The 24,600-nt window shown below is 40.1% G+C and overlaps 1 protein-coding gene across 4 annotated transcripts in view; it reads right to left on the bottom strand.

Annotated features, from left to right (window-relative positions):
• LOC106089968 (chromodomain-helicase-DNA-binding protein Mi-2 homolog) overlaps positions 1-24,600 on the bottom strand; it is a 109,291-nt gene that overhangs the window by 9,315 nt on the left and 75,376 nt on the right. For 2 of the 4 annotated variants that reach the window (XM_059362040.1, XM_059362043.1), the window contains 4 exons: positions 13,370-13,446; positions 12,989-13,241; positions 8,039-8,325; positions 2,814-7,971 (listed from right to left, as the gene is read on the bottom strand). In XM_059362040.1, the coding sequence (XP_059218023.1) occupies positions 2,814-7,971; positions 8,039-8,325; positions 12,989-13,241; positions 13,370-13,446 (5,775 nt within the window). The remainder of the gene's footprint in view (positions 1-2,813; positions 7,972-8,038; positions 8,326-12,988; positions 13,242-13,369; positions 13,447-24,600) is intronic. The other 2 variants (XM_059362047.1, XM_059362051.1) reach the window with 1 other exon arrangement.

Below are 24,600 nucleotides of genomic sequence, written 5' to 3'. Positions count from 1 at the left end.
ACCAAGGACTACATTCATCCGGTAGCCAATAACCGCATCTGCTACCGTGCCTGCATGAATGTTGTTTAGACCCACTTGATATGCCGCTTGATCTAGAGGCTCTCTCTTGTAGCACTGAACCTCACGCTCTAGATCATGTAGATATACCTTAAGGCTTCTGGGCGGTGGATATCTATCCACAAGATGATGATTTGGATGGTTTCTGCGATAACAGCCCAAAAGGTATTGCTTGGACAGCATATAGTTATGTCTTTGCACTGGTAGGATCTTTGTCTCCTGATGGAGGTGGTCCACATGAGAACTGAGGAGAGAGCCCGTCGCAGTTCGGAGGGCGGCATTCTGACAGATCTGAATATTATTCCACTGCGTGTCACAAAGTGGACGAGATCACACTGGCGCTGCATAGCTTACCACAGACCGGCCAATTGCTTTGTACGTGTTCAACAAGGTTTCTTTGTCTGCACCCCAAGTGCTGCCAGCAAGTGACTTGAGGACCTTGTTTCTACTTTTGACTTTATCGCAGATTGCTGTGGCATGTGGGGAGAATGTGTTAGAGCTGTCAAACGTGACGCCAAGTATTTTGGGACACTTGATGGTCGGAATCATTTCTCCATCGACCATCACAGTCAGCTCAGTATTCACCTCACGCGTATTTGTAGTGAACAATGTGGCTGAAGATTTGGTGGCGGATATCTTCAGATTTCTTGCAGCGAAATATGAGGCAAGCTCGTTGAGGTAGACGTTCAACGTATCGCAGATGTCATCAATGGGTGGGGGCCTGATGCCATGATCGTACAATCGTCCGCATATGATACGATCTCTATGACGTCTGGAGGGGGTGGAATGCAGGATAGGTAGAGGTTAAACAGTGCCGGAGATATCACCCCACCTTGGGGAACTCAAATGACTGGCGACCACACAGATAATTCGCGACCCATCGTTTCAGGCCTGGCTGGAGGGACGTGTTGGCGATGTCCTCAAATAATTTGGCATGGTTGACCGTGTCGAATGCCTTCGATAGGTCCAGTGCCACGAGGACCGTCCTATCACATGACCTGGGCTGATTAAAGCCACGGCAAATGTGTGCGATGATGGCATGCAAAGCTGTTGTTGTGCTGTGCAGTCTCCGAAATCCATGTTGATGCTCGGCGAATGGAAATTCTCCTACGAGGCTCGGGAGGAGTAATGCCTCAAGCGTCTTTGCCACTGGTGGGAGAAGGAAGATCGGTCTGTACGACTCCCCCAAACTCGGGTCTTTTCCAGGCTTCAGTAGCGATATTCGACCGGCTGGTATAAAGCGATCGGCTGCTGCGTTAATGTCTCGGCAGTTCACTGAAGCGGCGATTGGTATACTCTCTGAAGCCAGTCCAATCCGCCTTCTTATAATTGATAAACGTCCGGCGCTCAGAGGTTATGAAGTCGGGTGGTCGGTCGATGGTGAGAATTATGGGGAGGTGGTCTGACCCCAAAGAGATGACGGCTTGCCAGGATGCATCACTCAGGAGATCAGGGGATGCAATGGAGATGTCTGGCGAACTGCTGCACCTCCTCGTAATCCTAGTGAGGGCATCCCAATTCACCGTGCAAAACCGTGGAGCTATCAATCTGCTCTGCCAAAGCTATGTCACGCTGATCGTTACCTAGGGGAGAATGGCATGACGTGTGATGCGCATTGAAGTCCCCTAGAACCAGACGATTATGGCCAGATAGCAACCCACTTATGTCGGGGTTGTAAGCCTGGCCATTACGTTGCACTGGCCTGCCAATATTTGGGCTAGGATGCTGCCGTTGCGTAAATTGCCGCACGGGAGAGGTAGGGGGGGGTCACATGGTCCGACGACGACGACGCTTGTGACCCACTGCTGTCTATGTTCGCACAGCACCTTGCAACATATTCAGTGTTACTATACTCCCGTAGTGACGTAAGGCCAGAGCAAGATCGGAAATGTACCCGCTCCATGCACCGGTTACACCTAACCGCCACTGACCGATGATGGAGGCGGATCTGGCAAAACAAACAGAAAGATAAGGCACTCCGGGATATGCCTCTCCCATGACGAAAAAAGGACGAACACGTACACTGAGGAGACAGCCTTTGCCGATAAAGGAATCCATCGGGTCAATCCGATAAGTACAACCGGCTGCTACACATGAAAATATGCTTACAACAACTACACTATTGGTTTGGTATTCAGGCCAACGTGTTAAGATGTTTCTCCCGCTTTTAACCAGTGACCAAACGTCATCTATTTACCAGAACCGAGTCAATCTTAAGCGATAGGTATAGCATAGAAAAACCTTTCAAATTATCAAATTTCTTTTTGAATAATAAAATTAGTAATTTCGGTGTAAACATGTATATACGAGTGTTGCCTTTTATATTTCGGATTGGGCAACTCTTGTGTTGCAATCTGCCAACTGATTGCTCTATCGTAAAGCTTGACATTTTTGAGGTTATACGTACGCAGAACGTTTTGACAAACGAGCGCTATTTGTGTTGTTTACAGTAACTTAAAAGATGCATTTCGCCCAAAAAATGGAAATAAATGGTGAACATTTTCGTGCGATTATTTTTTACAGCTTTCGTGAATACAACCGAGGTCGTAGTTCACTACAAGACGAATTTCGCTAAGGTCGTCCAAAATCAGTTGTTGTTCCAATTGGTTCAAATGCATGCAGAAGTGTATAGATCTTAATGAAGAATATTTTGAAAAACAACAAAACCGATTTTCGATGATTAATATTTGTTTTTGTGTTCTCTAATCCTGAAATATAAAAGGCAACCCTCGTATATATAAGTATCTGCAACATACCTGCATTGTTGGCATTGCCTGCTGTTGCCGCCAAACGTGATAAAATCGATCTTTCCGACATCTGTAGCCTTTGGGCAACGGGTGGTATACGTGCCAAAGTCGCTGGCAATCTTGAAACGTCGCTCTTCATATCGGATAGCAATTCTTCCAATTGATTCAGTACTTTGTGGAGTACAGCATTGGCGGGTTTATTCCCAGCCAATGATTCCTTGCTCAAATGTTGATGTGATTCAGCCAAACATTCGACTTCGGCAAAACGGGCATTCAATGACATCGCCGGATGTGTGGGATCTTGGGCAAGATTTAAGAAAGCAGCCCTCCTTAGTTGTTCTTCAATTACTAGAGATTGTTCGAGTAGCTTAAATCGCCTGGCTAAGAATTTATTTTTAATTTCTAAGAAATTTCCCTTGCCAACATCCATTTTGAATGGTTCATTTATGATAGCGAAGCGTATGTCGTTTTGTATATCCTGCCAACGTCCGTAGCCGTGTGTGACAATGCCGGCTAAAAGCCAATAGTCGTGACGGCGATGCCATATCTCATATTCGCGTCCGGGCACTGCAGCCTTCTCCTCATTAAGCCATAGGGTATGAAGCTCAGTAAAACCGCCATCGGCAATGTTGAACATAAACTTACGTTTTAATACTTCTAAGCTCTCTTCGATTTTCGGTTTGTTTATATTCTCCTTAGAGTCCTTATTATCCAAGAGGGCCAAAGATTTATTTGCATTTTGAGAAGTGTTTGGCTTTTCTACTTCACCATCGTCTTTAATAATGAGAACATCATCATCATCATCATCGATAATTTCAGTTTTGTTTATAGTTTCATCTTTAGGTTTTAAATCCTCGCTCTTGGCATCATCGCCCTTCTTTTCTTCCTTGATGTCGCCACCATCTGAATGCTCTTTCTTGAGAGTCGCAGACTCGGGGGTTTCGTCTTTTGGTGTTTTGTTTTCGGCTTCCTTTTCTTTTTCGCCTTGCTCTTTCTTAAGGGAGTCTGAAGTAGTTTCGCACGAGACATCTAACTTTTCTTCTTTCTTTTCGCCATCCTCGATTGTTTTCTTTTCTTCATTTTCCGTGGAATCTTTCTTGATGTCTTCAGAGACGGACTTCTCCTCAGATTTTTCTACTGGAGCAGGACTAGGAGCAGCACTTGTTGCGGGTGTTGCACTTGTGCTGGTGGTTGCGCTTTTATCTTCTGGTTTATTTACGCCACCTCCTGTAGCCAAATCTGAATCTTCCTTAATGTTACTTTTAACTGGTTCACAAGGTTTCAATATCAATTCGGGCATACTGTAGTAGCCGTTGATGTGCTCAAACTCTTGAACTTTTTTGCGTATCAAAGACATAACTCCGATTCGGGTCAAGACGTGCTGCCTTGATAAGCCCTCTCGAGGAACGCCGTCGGCAAATGTTTCTGCATTATCGGCACCCGGCTCGCATAAATGTCTCATAAAGAGTGAAACATAGGCTTTGAAGTTTCTCTCCGATTTACCACGTAAATCACGTACCAACCATTGGGAATTAAAAGCATCTTGCGGTGGCATACCATAACGCATTATAGCATTGAGGAAACTCTTCCTTTGCCTCGAATTGAAACCAAAGACTTCGATATTACCACCCACACGGGCCAAAAGTGGTGCCAATGGACGATCGTCCCTGCGTTCCACACGTCTACGGGCTTTGCGGCCACCTTCGGCTCCATTTTGCTCATCGAAGTCGTCATCTCCACCATCCTCCTCGGAGCCCGCTGAATAATCTGAATTATACTCGGAGTTGTTGTCTTGCCAGTTATTATCGTCGCGCGTAGACTCAGCCGGCACAACGCCACCGTCGGTATAATTAACTTGCTTACGCACACGTTTGCCCTTACCCAGAGTGCGAGACACATCTTCTTGGTGCTGTTCGTAATGATGACGCAAAAGTTTAACCCAATATGCAGGATCCGAATTTTCCGCCTCTTGTTTAATGATTTCCGTTTCTTCCTCCTCCTCTTCTTCCTTGGTGGCATACGAAGCCACCTTAAAGGAAGACAGATATTCATTGGCCCACGATTCTTTTTCTTCTATGCCTTTATTGGAACGATCCAACAATTCAGCAACAGCTTTATCATCGTAATGGATTGCTTCCTCCTTGTCATCTTCCTTGAAGAGGTCTTCGGTACCGAAGCGCAGAATGTCGTCCAGTTCTTGTTTGGTGAAATTTGCACCTTTGCCGCCCATACCAGGTCTTACAACCAAATGGGTCAACATCATTTTGCGTTTGGCTACTTGGGTCACTCTTTCCTCCACAGAGTTGCGGGTGACGAAACGATAAATCATCACCTTATTGGCTTGGCCGATACGATGGGCTCTGGAAAACGCCTGTATATCGTTATGGGGATTCCAATCAGAATCGTAAATGATAACGGTATCCGCAGTCGCTAAGTTAATACCCAAGCCACCGGCGCGTGTACTTAGCAAAAATACAAATTGCTGGGCTCCTGGAGCATTAAAACGATCGATGGCTTCCTGTCTCAAATTACCGGTGATGCTACCATCAATACGTTCGTACTTATAGCCCTCGCCTTCAAGAAAATCTTCCAAGATATCCAACATTTTTGTCATTTGGGAGAAAATCAAAACACGATGTCCTTGATCCTTCAACTGTTTCAACATTTTTGAAAGCAATACCAACTTGCCGGCAGCCTTGGTAAGGGATTGTATCTCGTACAACCCACCCGTGGTGGTAGTAGCTTCTTCGGCTGCTGAGGGGAATAAATATGGATGATTACAACACTTTTTCAGATCCATCATAACATTCACTAGGGAACAAGAGTTTCCTCCGCTCTTCGAGTTAAGAGCTTCATAGTTTTTGGTTAAAATAAACTTGTAAAACTTTTTCTGCAAAGCCGAAAGCTCAACGCGTACAATGAATTCGGATTTGGAGGGCATATTCTTCAAAACATCAGCTTTGAGGCGACGCAGCATGTGTGGCCCAAGCATTTCGTGCAAACGTTTGACTTGTTCCTCCTTGGAAACGTCAGCGAATTCATTCTGGAAAGCAGTCAAGTCGTTAAACTTATCCCCCGATAAAAAGTTGAGCAAATGGAAAAGTTCTTCTAAATTATTTTGCAATGGAGTGCCGGTCAGCAACAGCTTATAGCTAATGTTATAGGAATTTAAAATTCGGAAGAATTTACTCTGATTGGATTTCAGACGGTGAGCCTCGTCCACAACCAACACTGCCCAATCGATTGAGCCCAAACATGCAGCGTCCATGGATATCAATTCGTAGCTTGTAAGCAAAACATTGAACTTGTATTGATTGGTTCTCAATCGGGAAACCTTGCTCCCTCGTATGGCACCTTCTTCGAAGGACAATTCATTCTCCCGGATGACAGCACGGGAGTCCTTGTCACCCACATAGGTAATACAATAGAAATCCGGAGCCCAAAGCTCAAACTCTCTTTCCCAGTTGATAATAGTTGAGAGGGGTACGGCTACCAGGAAGGGACCCTTGCAATGACCTTCTTTATAAAGAGAGTATAAAAACGTTACGGTTTGAATGGTTTTACCCAAACCCATTTCATCGGCCAATATGGTATCCACTCCATTACTCCATGAGTAACGTAACCAGTTGATACCCTCTATTTGATAAGGATGCAGTTGCATGCCTGTCGTGTCCAAAAATTGTGGCTGACCTTCGTACTTCTTTTTTAAATCGGTGGTGGGTTTCTCCGGTGGTGGCGTGAAATGTCTCACCTGACGATCTTCATCTTCCAAATCTTTGGCTTTACTCTTGCGCCCTTTCTTCTTTTTGTTAAGACGCTGCTCCGAAGTACACATGGCCCTCAAATCTAAGTAATAATCGATAGCTGGTTTAATGCCAGGTATATCATCAGACTCGTCTTCCCATGTAGATTTATCGTAGGGTAAATCACGCCATTTTACCAAAAACATGGTAGTGCCATCCCTAGCTGTACGGTGGTTGATCACGCGCTGCACAATCAACCATTCAGGCTTTACACCGTTGTTATAAAATCGTTCCTCTAAATCCTTTTTGTATTGCTCATCCTCGTCCTCGACCTGGATACCGCCTTTAGCCTTGTGTCTTTGTATGCGCACATAACGCGAATCGGCTTCGTCTAGGGTTTCTTCAAATTTAGGAGGCTCTTCCATATCGTATTTACGTGAGAAAGATCTAATCATAAGGGGGTGGTGAACTTCCATTTGAATTTCTGGTACCCATTCACAATGCCAATAAGACATGTTGTGCCATTTCACAAAATATTCTCGTGATCGTGTCGCTTTGGGCTTCTTTGAAGTTGAAGCTTCCTGTTGTTCGGTCCATCTCCAGGTGATTATCTTTTCCGCCTTGCCTTTTAGCGGGGGACAACTGCAGCGTGGACATCTCCAATCGCCATCTGGAATGGTGTCCAAAGGAGGATTCAAACAGAATGTATGGTATGCCGATGGACATGAGTCACAGCACAAGAGCTCGCCTCCATCTTTGCATACTCGGCAAAATTCTTGATGTTCATCATCGTCGTCTTCTTCGGCGGCACCACCATCGGCTTCACAGTGAGGACAGGACCATTTGCCTTCCGGTGGTTCTTCCAATTCTGGTTCCAAACAAACCAAATGATAGGCGCGGGGACACGTATCACAAAGAATAATCTCACCACCCTGCTGGCAAACTTCGCAATAATCCTGGTGCTCGTGTTCACCCTCCTCACCATCGGGAAAGCGAGATGTGGTTTTAAGCTTCTTCTTCTTTTTGAACTTATTGCCGATCTTAACCTTGGCCTTTTTCTTTACCACAGGAGTGCCATCATCATTGTTGGCCGCTTGACCATCCGCCGTTGATCCGGCCGCTGTTGTAGATACGGCAGCCGAAGATGTATTAGGTATATCATCGGCACTGTCATCGGATTTCTGCAACATTTTCTCAAATTCCAAATCGGAATCTCTTTCGGAGGCTCCTGAAGCATCTTGGTCTTCATCAGAACTACCACGTTTGCGTTTGCCAAATTTAATTTTTAATGTGGGAACTTTTCCAGAACGACGTCCTTTTTTACCGCGTCCCCGGCCACCACGTTTACGACGGCCACTTGAGGAAGATTCCTTTTCCTCCTCCTCTTCTTCCTCTTCCTCCTCCTCTTCATACAAGTCATCAGGCTATAATTAATAGAATGGGCATTAGATTTGAAAAAAATGTTTTTTTTTTTTATAAATTGCTAATTACCTTTTCATTTCGCGATGACCTTGAAGATCTAGGCTCATCAGCTTCTTCACTGCGAGGTTGATCAGTTTGCAACTGGGGATGAGCATCGCAAAATTCACGCCATTTTGCTGCCACCAGCATCATAAGCTTAGGTGCGGGAACTTTAGAATTTTCCTTTTGAAGGATCGGCCTTACATGTTGGGTGAAAGCTTTGTAAGTTGTTAAAGTTTGCAATTCAGCATCGGTATATTCTATATCGACGTCAGTGACATTGAAGGCTGAGCAAACGTCTTCTACAGAAGGCATTCCTAAAAAAAAATCCAAAAACCGTCAGATATGTATGAAATGGGGATCCCAAGATGGGACGAAAATTCAACTTTTTGTCTTTTTCATTTCATTCCATTCATTTTATTTCAATTTATTGATGTAATAAAGAAGCCAACAAAGCCCATTATCAAAGATTACAAACATTATAAAAAATTTAGTAACGGCATATTAAATAACAATTATTTTAATTTACTGTTTATAAACTACTCAAAGTTATAGAATTAATAACATTAAAAAAATATATATAAAATCACACATTAAATTATGTCTTATCTCCGATATATGCTCAGAATGGTTTCTCTTAAAAACATATGGAGCAAGTGAAAAATGTCGTAATTCAATAGGCAATGTATTGCAAATCCTAGCAACCCGAACTACAAAACAACGTTCTGCAAAACTTGCAGATATCCGTAGTAATAATATTTTTGGATTTCTACTTGATCCAGAAAATTAAAACCTACTTAAGTAAGAGTGGTGGAATACCAATTAATAATAGTTTTATAAAAAACTAGCTGAACCGGGCCCGCTCCGCTGCGCCTTCTTTTACTTTATATGGAATAAAATTATCCTTTGAATGTTTATTTTCGACAATTAAAGAGATTTTAGTGAAATACCGTGCTATGAAAATAATATATGTGTATCGCAAAAGTAAAACGATATAAATGCCTTTATCTGAACCCCATATGATCTTTATTGGTCTATGAATTCGCTCGGAGGGATTTTAACGTTTGGCTGTTAGATATACTCCATTATTAAAAGTCTTTATTTCAGCTCGATATTGTCATGATTTCCCTCAGACACTTGGCCTTAAAAAAATCCTCGTGTTCTTCTCTCGAATACCGTTTACATAAACCCCATATTGTCATTGGTTTAATTTGTACTCTTTGGGGGTGTTTTGGGAAAGGGGCGGTGCCCCAAATACATGGTCCCACATTTGGATATCACATTCGTATTCTACTCCCAAATACCTTTATTTGAGCCCCATATTGCGATGGTCAGTAAATAATTGTTATTTGTGGGGCGTTTTAGGGAAGGGGTAGACCGTAAGAAAATTGGTCCAGATAGTAGATATCAATTTCGTACTCATCTCCCCAATACCGTTCATTTGAGCCACACATTGAAGTGGTTGGTTAATATGCTCGATTTAGGGGTGTTTTGGGGAGTGGAGTGGTCCCCCAAACACTTAGCCCTGAAAATATATCAGCATCGTCGTTTACTCTCTAATATCATTTGTTTTAACCCCATATTGCCATTGGCCTAAAAATTGGATACCAAATTCGTTTTCTAATCTCAAATACCTTTCATTTAAACCCCTTATTGTAAAAGTCAACAAATATGTCCGGTTTAGGGTCCTAAAAAAATTGTCATGGGGAGTAAATACGTCCTATTTGGGCGTTGTTATGGGAGTGGGACGTCCCCTAGATGTTCAATGATTGGGGCTGTTCAATGTTGACCGATCAATGACTTGGCCCTGAAAATATATATCAGATTCGTGTTTTACTCTAAAATACTTCCTATTTCAAATACTTCCTACATGGGTGGTGTTAAAGGCGTTGGGGTGGCCTCATACACACTTTTTCCCGAATATTGATATTGATGATATTCGTGCTTTAATCCCAAAGACCTTTCATTTGAACCCCATATTGCTATTGTAGAAAATTTGTCTTCTTTGGGGGTTGTTTTTGGAAAAGCGACCCTTCAAACACTTGATCCCACATTTGGATATCAGATTCGTATTCTACACTTAAATACCTTTTATTTGAGCCTCATATTGCTATGATCAGTGAATAAGTCCTGTTTGGGGTGTTTTGTGGAAGGGGTGTACCCCCAGAAACTTAGTCCAACATTTGAATACCAAATTCGTATTCTACTCGCAAATATCTCTCACTTGAGTCCCATATTGCCAAGGTCGGTAAATATGTATGTCCGATTTAGGGGGTTTTGGGGTTGGGATGGTCCCTTAAACACTTAGTCCGACAATTGGATATCATATACGTTTTCTACTCTTAAATACCTTTCATTTGAGTCCCATATTCTCACTATATATATATATATATATATATATATATATATATATATATATATATATATATATATATATATATATATATATATATATGTATATATATATATATATATATATATATATATATATATATATATATATATGTATATATATATATATATATATATATATATATATATATATTGGGTTGCCCAAAAAGTAATTTCGGATTTTTTAAAAGAAAGTAAATGCATTTTTAATAAAACTTAGAATGAACTTTAATCAAATATACTTTTTTTACACTTTTTTTCTAAAGCAAGCTAAAAGTAACAGCTGATAACTGACAGAAGAAAGAATGCAATTACAGAGTCACAAGCTGTGAAAAAATTTGTCAACGCCGACTATATGAAAAATCCGCAATTACTTTTTGGGCAACCCAATATATTTGGTAGGTTTTGGGGGTGGGGCAAAACAATCTCAGGCGATATCATTTTTTACTCTAATTAGTGTCTCGGTACGGGAGTAAACGTGCCACTTTGGCGGAAAAAAAACTTTTTTCACTAATGTTTTTTTTATACCTTTTAGAGTGAGGCTCTAAAAGGTTAAAAGAGAAATAAAAATATTTCACTTTCTAATTTATTTCTTTTCCAAATCAAGATTAATAATCTAAGACTTTATTTGCAAGAATTTTCCCTGACTGGGATTTGAACAGCCAACCTTACGATTGTGAGGCGTATGCTATCTCTCTGTGCTACCGGACTTTCTTCATTACAGAAGGCTAAGTAAACATACATTCTCTTGTGTGGGGTTTTTTGATTTAGCTTCTAAAACAACAACAACAAAAAATCTATTTTTATATTTGTAACAATAACAGTTGATTATGAGAAACTAATTAGCGAAACATGAATGATAGAATTTCGATAGTAATATATTTTGTTGTTTTAAATCATGAAACAAAGAGCCTTAAAAGTAACAATTCTGGGAGGGAGTGAGAAAGTCACTTCCAAATGTTTGGAGGGGTTTAACAAATATTTAGTAGTAGTATATATGTAGTAGTATATATGTAGTAGTATATATGTAGTAGTATATATGTAGTATATATATGTAGTAGTATATATACAAGCCACATTTTTCGTCCGATTTGGCTGAAATTTTACACTTAGTGTTCTGTTATGACTTCCAACAACTGTGCAAAGTACGGTCCAAATCAGTTTATAACCTGATATTTATACTTTGTGTTATGTCTTACAATAACTGTGCCAAGTACGGTCTAAATCGGTCTATAAGCTGATGTAGCTCCTATATAAACCGATCTCCCGACTTGAATTCTTGAGCCCCTGGGAGCCGCAATTTTCGTCCCATTTGGCTGTAATTTTGCATGTGGTTCTTATGACTTCCAACAAATGTGCAAAGTACGCTCCAAATCGGTATATTACCTGATATAGCTCCCATATATACCGATCTCTTGATTTGAATTCATGTGCAGTCACAAGTAACAATTTTCGTCCGATTTGACTGACATTTTGCAAATAGTGTTCTGTTATGACTTCCAATGCTGTGTCTAGTACGGTACAAATCGTAAATCGGATGAAAATGCTGCCTTTATAGGTTCATTACACTATATCGGGTGATCGGTCTATATGGCAGCTATATTCAAATATGGTCCGATTTGGACCACATTTGACTGGAATGGATAGGGGTCTACCAGATCACATTGCGCCAAATTTTATGGAAATCAGATGAAAAATGACCAATTTATTGCCTCACGACTTTAAGGCCGGAGATCGGTCTATATAGCGGCTATATATAAATAAAATCCGATTTTATGAGATCAGAAGATCTGGTTTACATACAAAGAATACGAAATCAAAAATTGCTTGGAAAATATTTGTATACCCAAGATATCTGCAAAATTATAAATACCCAGCTTTACCCCAATTACCAGGTAAATATACTTTGGGTATTTACCCATCGCCCATCTCTAACCATCCCCAAATTGGAGATTCGCATTTTATAAGCTAAAAATGTTTAATCTGGAGATCGATTTATATGGTAGCTAATCGTCAAATCGTTTCAACCATGTAATGATATCAAATTTTGCCTTCCGTATAATTAACGTTTAAATAACTACTCAATTTCACAAAAATATTTAAGGCAACAACAATAAAGCAAAAAGCAGTGAATAGTCTCACTTGAGCAGCTTTGCAGCTTCCTTTCGACTTCAAATCGATTATTCGACATTTTAATCACCGAAAGTCGATTTTGACTTTTTTAAACAAAAATTCGATTAATCAATTAGTCGAAAATCAACTTTGGGATCCCTAGTATGGAACATTGTAGGTAAAACAATTACACAATTATACAAGTACAATTATTTTAAAAAAGTCGATTTCGAGATTTACTTGTTTTTGTAAACGAAAAAAAAGTTAAAATGTTAATCGTAATTGCTTCACAAGAATTTAACCCACACGTGGAAAAATACGAAACTGTGCCACATTGTGCCATATGTCACTTTGTATGGCCAGAAACTGTTATTTCCACACATGTGCTACAAACGCAATACAAAATGAATATATCGCTATCCTATAGTGGTGGATATAAAAACAGTTTAAAATCAATTATTGACAGACAATACTCACCAGATGAAGAAGATTCTTTTTCTTTGCTGGATTTCTCGGCTTCCTTACGTTTTCGTCCACGCTTCGAGGACGAAGATGTGTTTGCATATTCTGCATCATCATCATGTTGCATAAAATCGCTTTCCTCTTCACTCTCATTCTTCTTACGCTTCTTTTTCTTACGTCCCTTCTCCTCGCCTTTTTTTGTCTTGCGTTTTTTACCCTTCTTCTTTTTGCGGGTATCTTCGGGATCATAATCATCATCCTCATCATTCTGAATAGGTGTGGAGGATAAAAAAAATAATTAGCGTTCTTTTTAGCTATTAACTTAACAATATTTTCCCAGTGGTGTTTTAAAACGCCTGCAAACGCAAAAAGTTCGATACAATTTTTTCTACTCACATTTGGTTTCAATGGTGCGTCTGAATCATTGGATAGTTCAGCTTGTTGTGCAGTATCATCAGCGGCCTCCTCCTCTTCTAGATCAACAAGAAAAAAAATGAAAATTATCACATCATTTACAAGCAAGATATAATAATCGGTTTGCAAATTGCTCATAACTATAGAATTTAATGGGGCATTTGTTATAACATTAATAAGTGATAACTTACCAGAATTTTCAATTTACAAAATATAGCACAAATTTAATTTTTAAGTGATTCAAATGCAATGCAGCAAAAAAGTTAAACAATATTATGATGTCCGATTTGGGGGTGTTTTCGGGGGTGAGGTGGTCCCCTAGACACTTAGCCCTGAAAAAATATCAGCATCGTGATCAAATACCATATATTTAAAGCCCAAAATACATGGATATCAGATTCGTTTTCTACTCCCAAATACCTTTCATTAGAGTCCCATATTTCCGTAGTCAAACATGACCAGTTTAAGGAGTATTTTGGGGGATGGGGCGGCCGTTTAGTGACTTGGCCTCTAAAATACCTCTTATTACAGCCCAATATTGGAATGGTCATCAAATACATCCTCAATGGGTGGTGGTATGGGGGTGGGGTGGCCCCATAGACACTTTTTTCCGAATATTGATATCAGATTCCTGCTTTACTCCCAAAGACCTTTCATTTGAGCCCCATATTGCTATGGTCGTAAGTTTGTCCTTTTTTTGGGAGGGGCGGTCCCCTAAACACTTGGCCCCACATTTGGATACCAAATTCGTATTCTACTCACAAATACCATTAATTTGAGTCCCATATTGCCGTGGTCGGTTATTATGTCCGATTTAGGGGTGTTTTGGGTGTTGGTGTGGTATAGGGACCACACTTGGTCCGACAATTGGATATCAGATACGTTTTCTTATCTTAAATACCTTTCATTTGAGTTCAGTATCGTTTCTGAAAATTAGGGTAAGGGGGAGGGGGTCCGCCTCCCCTTTAGATATCAAAAAATGTAGTACCCTATGTAAATTTCATGAAAATCTGTTCAGCCGTTTTTGAGTCTATAAGGAATATATAAGAAGATAGTATTAAACGAAAAGAATATCTTGATGAAACAACAACAATCCATAGCATTTACTGGGATTTTAAAAGAATTAGTAAAATTAAACCATGTTTCAACCTAATTTGAAGTTTGTTTAGGTCGTTATCCTGCAACTGCAGCCAAATACAACATTTCCGTTTTCTATAGGCCCGAGGCTTTCAAAACTATACGGTCGCTGTGTCAGGCTGTATTTGATGTTAAATCTTTGTAGACATTATTTTCCAAAAATATAAATTATTCATAATTTGGCTATATTTCTCAGCTAACATTGTTAGTATCCAAGTTACACCAACTGACATGTAGTCCTTTGGAAAAAAGCCTTTGCCTATCTCTACAACTTCCAACTTATAAAATACATGATTTTGATTTTTTTCTGATAGCACCTTTCTGCTTTCTTTTAAAATGCTATAGTTGGGTGAAACGAATAAATGCGCTCGTTTAAGTAAAAAGTGTCGTTGTAAATTGTGGAAAACTGGCTATAATTAAATAGTTTAATTTGTTCTGTTTGCCGAAATCGGTTTTTTATTTTTGTTATAAGGACGGGACCACCGTGCGATGGCCGCAAGAAAGTTATAGCGGATGGAATCGCAATGTCCCACACGGGGGCCTCGGCGGATATCTTGACATCTAATGTTTGCCATCATCGTCTTTCAATCAAATCTAAACTAGGAACTTCCTTCTTTTGATGCTCCTTCCTTCCTTTATTTTATTTATTTATTTCTTACTATTACATAAGCCTCCTCGGCCAAAAAATAAACTTATTACAACGACATATACTCCTAAATAATCATTGAAAAGTTAAATACATCACAGTTACAAAAAGATGTATGATTATTAGCCTCATTCCTTTTAATTGGCTCCCAGCCATAACAAGATTATGCGAAAATTTAAACTGTTGGATTTTCCATTTGACTTCCATTAGCAATTCAAAAAGATTGAAGCAATAACACAATGTTTGATCTGTAGAATAGAAGTTACTAAGTTTTAAGCGAAAACATTATTCGAGTGTGAAAAGATTCTTAGCTTGGAGGGCAATACATATACACAATACAATGATCTTTCGAAAACAGACCTAAATATACGGGACAAGTTTAAGTGAGTACTCCTACACGAGGGAGAAAAATTAAAGTATCTACGCAGTGTTAAGGCCTGGTTATGCTCTCGTAAACATACCGTAAATGTAGGAAAAGTGTCAGCTGTTTTGTTTTGCTTTATGAAAACACATGCAAACGATTACCGAACGTCTGTAACCGGAAAGTAGAATTCAGTAAAAACAAAACTTTACGTTTCGTTTTGTGTCAGCTGTTAAAATTTGAAGTTTGAAGACATTTCAGAGCAAAAAATGTATATTTAGAAAACTGCTATTCTTCTATTCTATGATTTCTCTGTGAAATTTATTACAATTTATTGTTAATAATTAAGGTTGAATGGGTAGCCCAACATAAAGAGGTGATCAGTCTGACCTGTTGTGAAAAGTTAATGAAAAAGAGAGAAAAATGTGATAACAAGAAATTACATGTTAGCACTATGACATGAAACTGGGGTCTTTTCACTCCACCACGCACTTCGACCTCACTGTATTAGAACCCACGGCCTTGAGGGCCGTCATATACACATACTGATTTCGACCCGGCGCGAGATGACTACAAGCACCACATCAATTGAAACTCTGAGCTCCAATTTGTTTGGTATTCACCGTCATTACGAGAAGCTCAGCTGCGAGCTACCGGGCGTGTCCACAGGTTGCGAATAGTGGAATGCTTCGTATATGGAGTATACCTGAAAGCCTGCTCAGTCTGCCCACCGCATCCATAGTGTTCAGAAGGAAATCTTAGCCGCACCCCGTTCGGCTCAGGGCGGTGACTGTCGACCCATCTCCTCGTTGTTAAATGCCCTCTCAATATTCAAGAAGACCACCGTCGCGTAATCCTTCAGTTGGAGAGACATCTCAACTTCTCGCATCACTTCGTGGAGGGCCGTCTTCTCCGACCTGCCCTTGAGTTATGCCTGAAGTTCTCCAACGCCAGAACCTCCCTTACCATCGATATTTTTTTGATGTTGTTGTAGCAGTGTGTTGTACACTGAGGCGGCAGCCCTTGCCGATGGAGAACTCTATCGGGTATATCCGATACGTACAACCGACTGCCATGGGATTGTAATTACGTTTGTAATAAGCATAATTGCCTCTTTACATTTACAATGCATTTGTTCAGACCTTTACTGGTGTTCCACTTTTTATAACTTTGTAAAAGAATAAAACATTTCGTAGATCAATAAAACGGTCCAAAAGAAGTTCCCAAAAAGGTTTTGACATACCCTGAAATGCGGTCACGAACACGTACATTATATACAAACCTAGCTACTGCATTCATCGCTCGTTTCAGTTTTAGAAGATTAGAGTCAAACGTTCCTGATGTTATCTCCATATAAAAGCTGAGGCATTAACAGAGCGTGAGCAAGTCTGATTTTCATCCACGAAGGAAAATAAATACCTGCCGAATACAACCGACGCAAAATACCATAAACCCGAGAATGGAGAAAGTCAATATGACAATCGAAATTAAGGTCATATCGATCACTATCCCCAAACATTTAATCATATCAACAAAATTTACTCTAGAATTCCCCACAAAAATATCAAATCCAGGCTGTATCTGGGATCCAAACTGTAATGTCTAAGTTTTCGAAGGGTAACAAGATTTGTCCCATAGAAGCATTAATATTAGTCTCCAAAATATTGCTAAAACCACGATCCACACTAAAAAGAAGATATATATCGTCTGCAAAAAGAAAGGTTTCACACAAGTTAGGTCCAAGGAATTCAGAAAAATCATTAATGTAGAGTATAAACAAAAGAGGTCATAAAACCGATCCCTGCGGCACACCAGAAGAGGGGAATAATGCTATGATGATGAAGCAGCATAGATGTCGTGCTGTGACCTGATCGAAACGCATATTGGAGATCAACAATTTTATGCCCACCACCCAACATTATCTGGTCTTAAAGACTATGTTCGAAAACTTTAGAAAGTACTGGACGAATTGACATAGGTCTTAGATCATCAGGGCCACGAATAATAGAAGGCTTAGGACTTGGCAGTCCTTTACAAACTTACTTAGACAATTTTAAGTCCATTGTGATACCACAGTAGCGACAGATCAAGGCTTCTGGCGGGAATCGAACCCACGACCCCTGCACTGGTAATCCAAGCACCCTACCAACTCGTCTACCGGGGCGCCTTAGGAATTGGTATTACACGCGAAATTTTCCATACATCAGGAAAAACAGAAGAAGTCAAAATAGAATTAAATAAATGCAAAATCAAATCAGAAGTATAGGGAAATAAAAGTTTAAGAAACTTGATAGGAATACCATAAAACCCCATGGACTTGGCCTTAATTTTTCCTAAAGCTACCGCATCATCATCAATATTTACATTGCAAAACATTTGTTCCACTAGCCGAACGTAGAATGTTGTACAAAGGCCACGATCTCCTGCGCTCCTTCTCCAATCTCGAATGCCCAGTTTTCGAGATATCTTTCAACACTTGGTCTTTCTATCGGAGTTTTGGTTGCTGCGTGCGTTGTATTCTATCATTCGTCTGCTTCGTTCTTATGTTGAATATCCAGATCCAGAAACTTTTTGACTAAACTAGAGTGCGTTGAGAGAGATCTGTCTTAGTCGAGTGGGTCTGGCTGCGCAGTTAAACACATCCTGCACTCGCCCTGTAGGAGTTTAGGCGGCTGCATCTGCCGGATCGTATTTGAGACAGAACTACTCTGGTTTGCCGAGGGAGGTAAATTTCGTCAGTTGCTATGGGAGGCGGTCGTTCTCCAATGACCATATTCACCCCATCTGCATGAATGTTGTCCGTCTCTTTTCCGTATTCCATTATATTGCCATGGTATCAAAACTGACTAAATAGTCTGAGTCTGATTTCAGACTACAACTATAACAGCCGCCTACACAATGAGCGTCTTCTCCCTTCTTGTAGGAAATAAGAACCCTTGTTTTTTGTATCAATATTTGTTTTTAAATTTTATTTAAATATTATTTATCTTTCTATAGTTGTTTTGTTTCGTCGTCATCAAGTTATGGGGGAAATTTGTATTGTTTCGAATGTTTTGTTTGTTTTCATTATATATATGTATGTATATATAAACTACATTATATTAACAATATCGTATTTAGTTATATGATATCTGTATGTATTTATCTATGCTTTCCAATGTATATATGGTATATAATTTTAATTTCATCATTTTCTTGATTTGCCGATTTTTGTCAGCAAAGACTGTCAACTTAATAACTATATGATGTTTGCCTTATGATTGGTTGTTTCTTTTGTGTATTATAATAAATAGGTGTTGCATTATAGAATTATTATTATTAATTCTAAAGTTGTTTTTTTAATAAGTTGACTGTAATAGTTTCATATGTTTCAAATACCTTAAGATTTTTTATATAATAAACTAGCTGGACCGGGCCCACTCCGCTGCGCCTTCTTTTACTTTATATGGCACAAAATTTTCCTTGGAATGTTTATTTTCAACAATTAAAGAGCTTTTAGTGAAATACCATGCTACGAAAATAGTATATTGCTTTACTAACAGTTTAACAATATAAGTACCTTTATCTGAATCCCATATCATCTTTATTGGTCTACGATTTTAAGTTTGGATATAAGGTGTACTCCATTCTTAAAATACTTTATTTCAGCCCGATATTCTCATGATGTCTGATTTAGGAGTGTTTTCAGGGGTGAGCTGGTCCCCCAGACACTTGGCCCTGGAAAATATCAGCATCGTGCTCTTCTCTCAAATACCATTTATGAGGCCTCCCCCAAACACATGGCCCCAAGATTGGTTATCAAATTCGTTTTTATACCCTCCACCATAGGATGGTGTCTTGACTTCTTGAGCTTCTAGAGGGCGCAATTCCTATCCGATTTGGCTGAAAATTTGCAAGACGTTTTTATTGTTACTTTCAACAACTATGTCAAATAAGGTTCAAATCGGTTCATAACCTGATATAGCTGTCATATAAACCGATCTGGGATCTAGACTTCTTGAGCCTCCAGAGGTCGCAATTATTATCCGATTTGCCTGAAATTTTGTCGACGGACCATGACCATCAACATACGTGTTTATTATGATCTGAATCGGTCTATAGCCCGATACAGCTCCCATATAAATCGATCACTCTATTTTACTTCTTGAGCCCCTAAAGGGCGCAATTCTTATTCGAATTGGCTGACATTTTACACAGGTCTCCAACATATAATTTAATTGTGGTCCAAACCGGACCATATCTTGATATCGCTCTAATATCAGAGCAAATCTTTTCTTATATCCTTTTTTTGCCTAAGAAGAGATGCCGGGAAAGAACTCGACAAATGCGCTCCATGGTGGAGGGTATATAAGATTCGGCCCGGCCGAACTTAGCACGTTTGTACTTGTTTAATCTCAAATACCTTTCATTTGAGCCACATATTGGCATGGTTGAAAAATGTTTACCCTTTGGGGGGTGTTTTGGGGAAGGGGTGATGCCTAAAATATTTGGTTCTACATTTGGGTATCAAATTCGTATTCTACTCCCAAATACCTTTATTTAAGCCCCATGTTGCGATGGTCAGTAAAAAATTGCTGTTTGTGGGGTATTTTGGGAAAGGAGTAGACCCCCAGAAAATTGGTCCCGAATGTGGGTATCAATTCTTGCTCTACCCCAAATTCCTTTCATTTAAGCCCCACATTGACATTGTCGGTGGTAAATATGTCCGATTTAGGGGTGGGGTGGTCCCTCAATCACTAAGCACTGAAAATATATCAGCAACGTGCTCTGTTCTCATATATTTGAACCCCATATTGCCATTGGCCTTAAAATTGCATATGAAATTCGTTTTCAAATCTCAAATACCATTCACTTAAACCCGTTATTAAAAAAGTCAGCAAATATGACTGGTTTGGGGTATGAGACCTAAAAACTATGAATATCGAGCTCCAAGGTCTTGAAGATCCAAATTGTCCTGGTGAGCAAATACGTTATACTTGGGGATTGTTATGGTAGTGGGACGTCCCCTAGACAGTTGGTCCCGAATGTTGATGTCATATTCATGGTCTACTCCCAAATACCCTTCGTTTGAGCTTAATTTTTCCATAGTCGACAAACATGTCCGGCTTGGGGAGTGTTTTGGGGGATGGGGCGGCCATTCAGTGTCTTGGCTTTGAAAATATTTATCAGATTCGTGTTCTACTCTAAAATACCTCTTATTTGAGCCTCATATTGCAATATCAGCAAATACTTCCTATTTGAGTGGTGTTATGGGGGTGGGGTGGCCCCATAGACACTTTTCCCGAACGTGGATATCAGATTTGTGCTTTACTTCCAAAGACCTTTCATTTAAGTCCCATATTGCTGTGGTCGTAAATTTGTCTTCTTTGGGTATGTTCTCGGGGATGGGCGGTTCCCCAAGCACTTGGTAGCACATCTGGATATCAGATTAGTTTTCTACACTCAAATACTTTTTATTTAAGCCCCATTTTGCCATGGTCAGTAATTCCCCCTTACTCCGCTATGGCCCGGCACTCAAACGATGCGGATTGTGCCATCCTCGGAGAGGGCTTTAATCTCCTTCTTACACTCCTTGGTGACTGTAAGAATGCAAAAAAAATTCGAACGAATCGTATCACAAATCTCCGAGATCTGGGGTTTTTAAAAATTAGGGTAACAAGAAGTGCTATTTAGGGGAGCGATGGCAGCTCATACATTTCGACTCAAATATAGATATCAAATTCGTGCAACACTCTCAAATCCCTTTAATTTAAGCCCCATATTGCCATGATCAGTACATAGAAACCGTTTGGAGGGTGTTTTGGGCTGGGGCGGCCACCGGTACTTTGTCCTGAAAATATATATCAAATTCGTTTTTTACCCCCAAATAGCGTTGATCTAAGCTCCAATTTGCCATAGGCGGATATGAAGTACAGTTTATGGGGGTGACGCCCTAAAGCACCCTCTAAACTAAACTTATCTTATATCCCCCCAAAAACTTGTCTTCAAAAATTGGATATCAAATTCATTTTCTACTCTCAATTACCTTTCATTTGAGTCCCATATTGTCATAATGGGTGAATTAACCTATTTGACATATTTTTAGGAGGGAAAGCGCCACCTGGACTTGAACGCAAATTTTAATATCATATTGTAATCTACTCCCAAATACTTTTCATTTGAGTCTCATATAGCCATGGTTGGCTAATATGCCCATTTGGGGATTTTTGGGGGTGGGGCGACCTCCCATTACTTGAACCCAATTTTTTATACCATATTTGTAATATAATACCGAATACTTTTCATTTGAGTCCCATATTGATAGGAACGCCGAATATATCTGTTTAGAAGAGTTTTGGGGTTGGGGCTGCCCGCTGGATACTTGGACCAAAATTTTAATACGATATTCGTTTTCTAGTCTCCAATAACTATGATTTGATAACCTTATTGTGCCCATCGGTCCACTTTTGGCTTTGGGCGGCGTTTTTGGGGTAAGGGGGAGGAACCGCCCCCAATCAAAACAAACACAATTTTATATATAAGATTATTCAGTGGGAAATTTCCTAATTATTTCTGATGAAATATTAGTAATATTGAAATATTACATTCATCGTACAATGTCAAAATACAAATTTAAAAACATTTTTTAGGCATATCATATTTTGTAGTGTTTCCATTCATGTTCACTGTGAGACTCGAATTTTTTTTTTGTTCTGGTTTTGGTTTGTTAAACGAAACATATCATCAGTATAAATATACCGTATAGTATAAATTGAATTCTGAGATTATGTATGGGTCAACACGTAATGGCTTAAATTGCTAAGTTAGGCCAGGCTTTGATATATACCTATAAGGTTGAAAGTTACTTTATGTTGTCAAAGTACGAAGTATTAAAAGTGGAAGGTCATATTAGGAAAATTGTGAATAGAGGAATTAAGAAATGAAGCTGGAGAAGCAACGTTGAGAAATGGGGTAAAAAGGGGATTGAATAGGCTATAACGTTGTCGCAATTCGAAAGGAAAGAGTTGTGGGTTTGGGACGGGTATGTTACATTGGATGTTTACGGCGGTTGCTCGATCCATGCTAACCTATGGATGTCTGGTGTGGATCGGACAACTGCGCAACAGGATAACGCGGCGGGGCAAGGAGTGCCAATGTGCCCGATATCAGGCCTTAGCAATTGTAGGTTATGTGCTATATGCGGTGCGACTGTTTGTGTACCAGGGGAGGGAGTCCTTCCTTGTTGTCGGGTTGGATAGCATTTTCGCGAAAAGGGTCCTTCTGTATGCACCGATAGGTCTAAATTGGATGGAGCAGGAGTCTTCATTGAATGCCTTTGAATCTTGGAAATCATACATATATCCTTTGGGATGGGTTCAACGTCTTTCAGGTGGGGGTTTTCTCCTCCGTCGATACGGAAGCGGCGGTCCGATCAGACTGTCACGATACACATATGTGGACAATAAGGCGGCGCTGAAGACTCTGGTGGTGTAAGGTCGATACTGGTTAGAAAAACAAAAGGAGCTTCTTCGACCCAAGTCGAAAAGTCTATCAGACTCTGCTGGGTCCTGGGCTATTAAGGGGTAGCGGGGGACGAAACGACAGCTACGCGCGAATGAGGCCTGGACTGGTGCTGTGGGTTGCAGAGTAGGAAAGGCCCTGTGGCCGAGTATTTCGCGGAAAAGGACGTCGCTTATCCTGAGAAAGCATGAAAGGAGACCTGAGCGATCACTGCAACGTGAACACATTGAATGCCACGTCGCACGACAGCTAGGGCCAGACAGAGGGACACTGAGTGAAATTTGATTTTTAAATAAAGAATCCTTTAATCAATATTTTTGCAAAAGCATGCATGGGTCTAGGATGAGGTTTTATTAGGTTAGATTGAAAAGAGGGTGCAGCTATTAATCCGCCCTATGCCACTATGGACTTACACCTAAGCCAGTAATCGGCTTTTTGTGCGCTTTAAAAACTATAAAGTAAACTCTAAAAAGAAAATTTTTAGTTAGAAATTCCGTGCTACTTACAAAATCCTTAATTGTGGCTCCACCTAAGTGCCGGTATCTGTAAGACGCGTAAGTCGGGTAATGACAAAGGAAATGCTTCATCTTCTCATCATATCATCATCTTCCCCACATGCCCTACACATGCTATTACTTGCCGTACCGATTTTACATAAATGAGCTCGTAGTCCTATGTGTCCCGTTATGATACCAGTAGCTATACTGACCTCCTTCTTCTTTCCTTTCAGCAATAGCCTTGTCTTCTCACGATATGGATCCCCCCATAGGATTTTCGCCATCCTACGGACCGTTTCGCTGTTCCACAATGTAAATCAAATATACTTTTTTACACTTTTTTTTCTAAAGCAAGCTAGCACAACAACAGCTTTGCATGCCATCACCACACACATTTGCCGTGGCTTCAATCAACCCAGGCCATGTGACGAACGGTCCTCGTGGCACTGGACCTATCGAAGGCATTCGACACGGTCAGCCATGCCAAATTATTTGAGGACATCGCGGATTTTTCATATAGTCGGCGTTGACAAATTTTTTCAGCGGCTTGTGACTCTGTAATTGTATTCTTTCTTCTGTCAGTTATCAGCTGTTACTTTTAGCTTGATTTAGAAAAAGTGCGCGAAAATTGTTTACAACAACGTTAGTCGAAAACGATCATGGTCCAAGCATGGTGAACCAGCTCAAACCACTTCAAAGGCTGATATCCACCAAAAGAAGGTTATGCTGTCTGTTTGGTGGGATTGGAAGGGTGTGGTATATTTTGAGCTGCTTCCAAGGAACCAAACGATTAATTCGGATGTTTACTGTCAACAATTGGACAAATTGAATACAGCCATCAAGGAGAAGCGACCAGAATTGGTCAATCGTAAAGGTGTCATATTCCACCAGGACAACGCTAGACCGCACACATCTTTGGTCACTCGCCAAAAACTTAGTGAGCTTAGCTGGGAACTTTTGATGCATCCACCATATAGCCCTGACCTTTCACCATCAGACTACCATTTATTTCGATCTTTGCAGAACTCCTTAAATGGTAAAACTTTCGGCAATGATGAGGCTATAAAATCGC

This window comes from Stomoxys calcitrans, chromosome 1 (assembly GCF_963082655.1).
Source record: "Stomoxys calcitrans chromosome 1, idStoCalc2.1, whole genome shotgun sequence".
NCBI classification, from domain to species: domain Eukaryota; kingdom Metazoa; phylum Arthropoda; class Insecta; order Diptera; family Muscidae; genus Stomoxys; species Stomoxys calcitrans.
The sequence above is the reverse complement of the archived record's forward strand: the minus strand, read 5'-3'. Positions and strand labels throughout refer to the sequence as shown.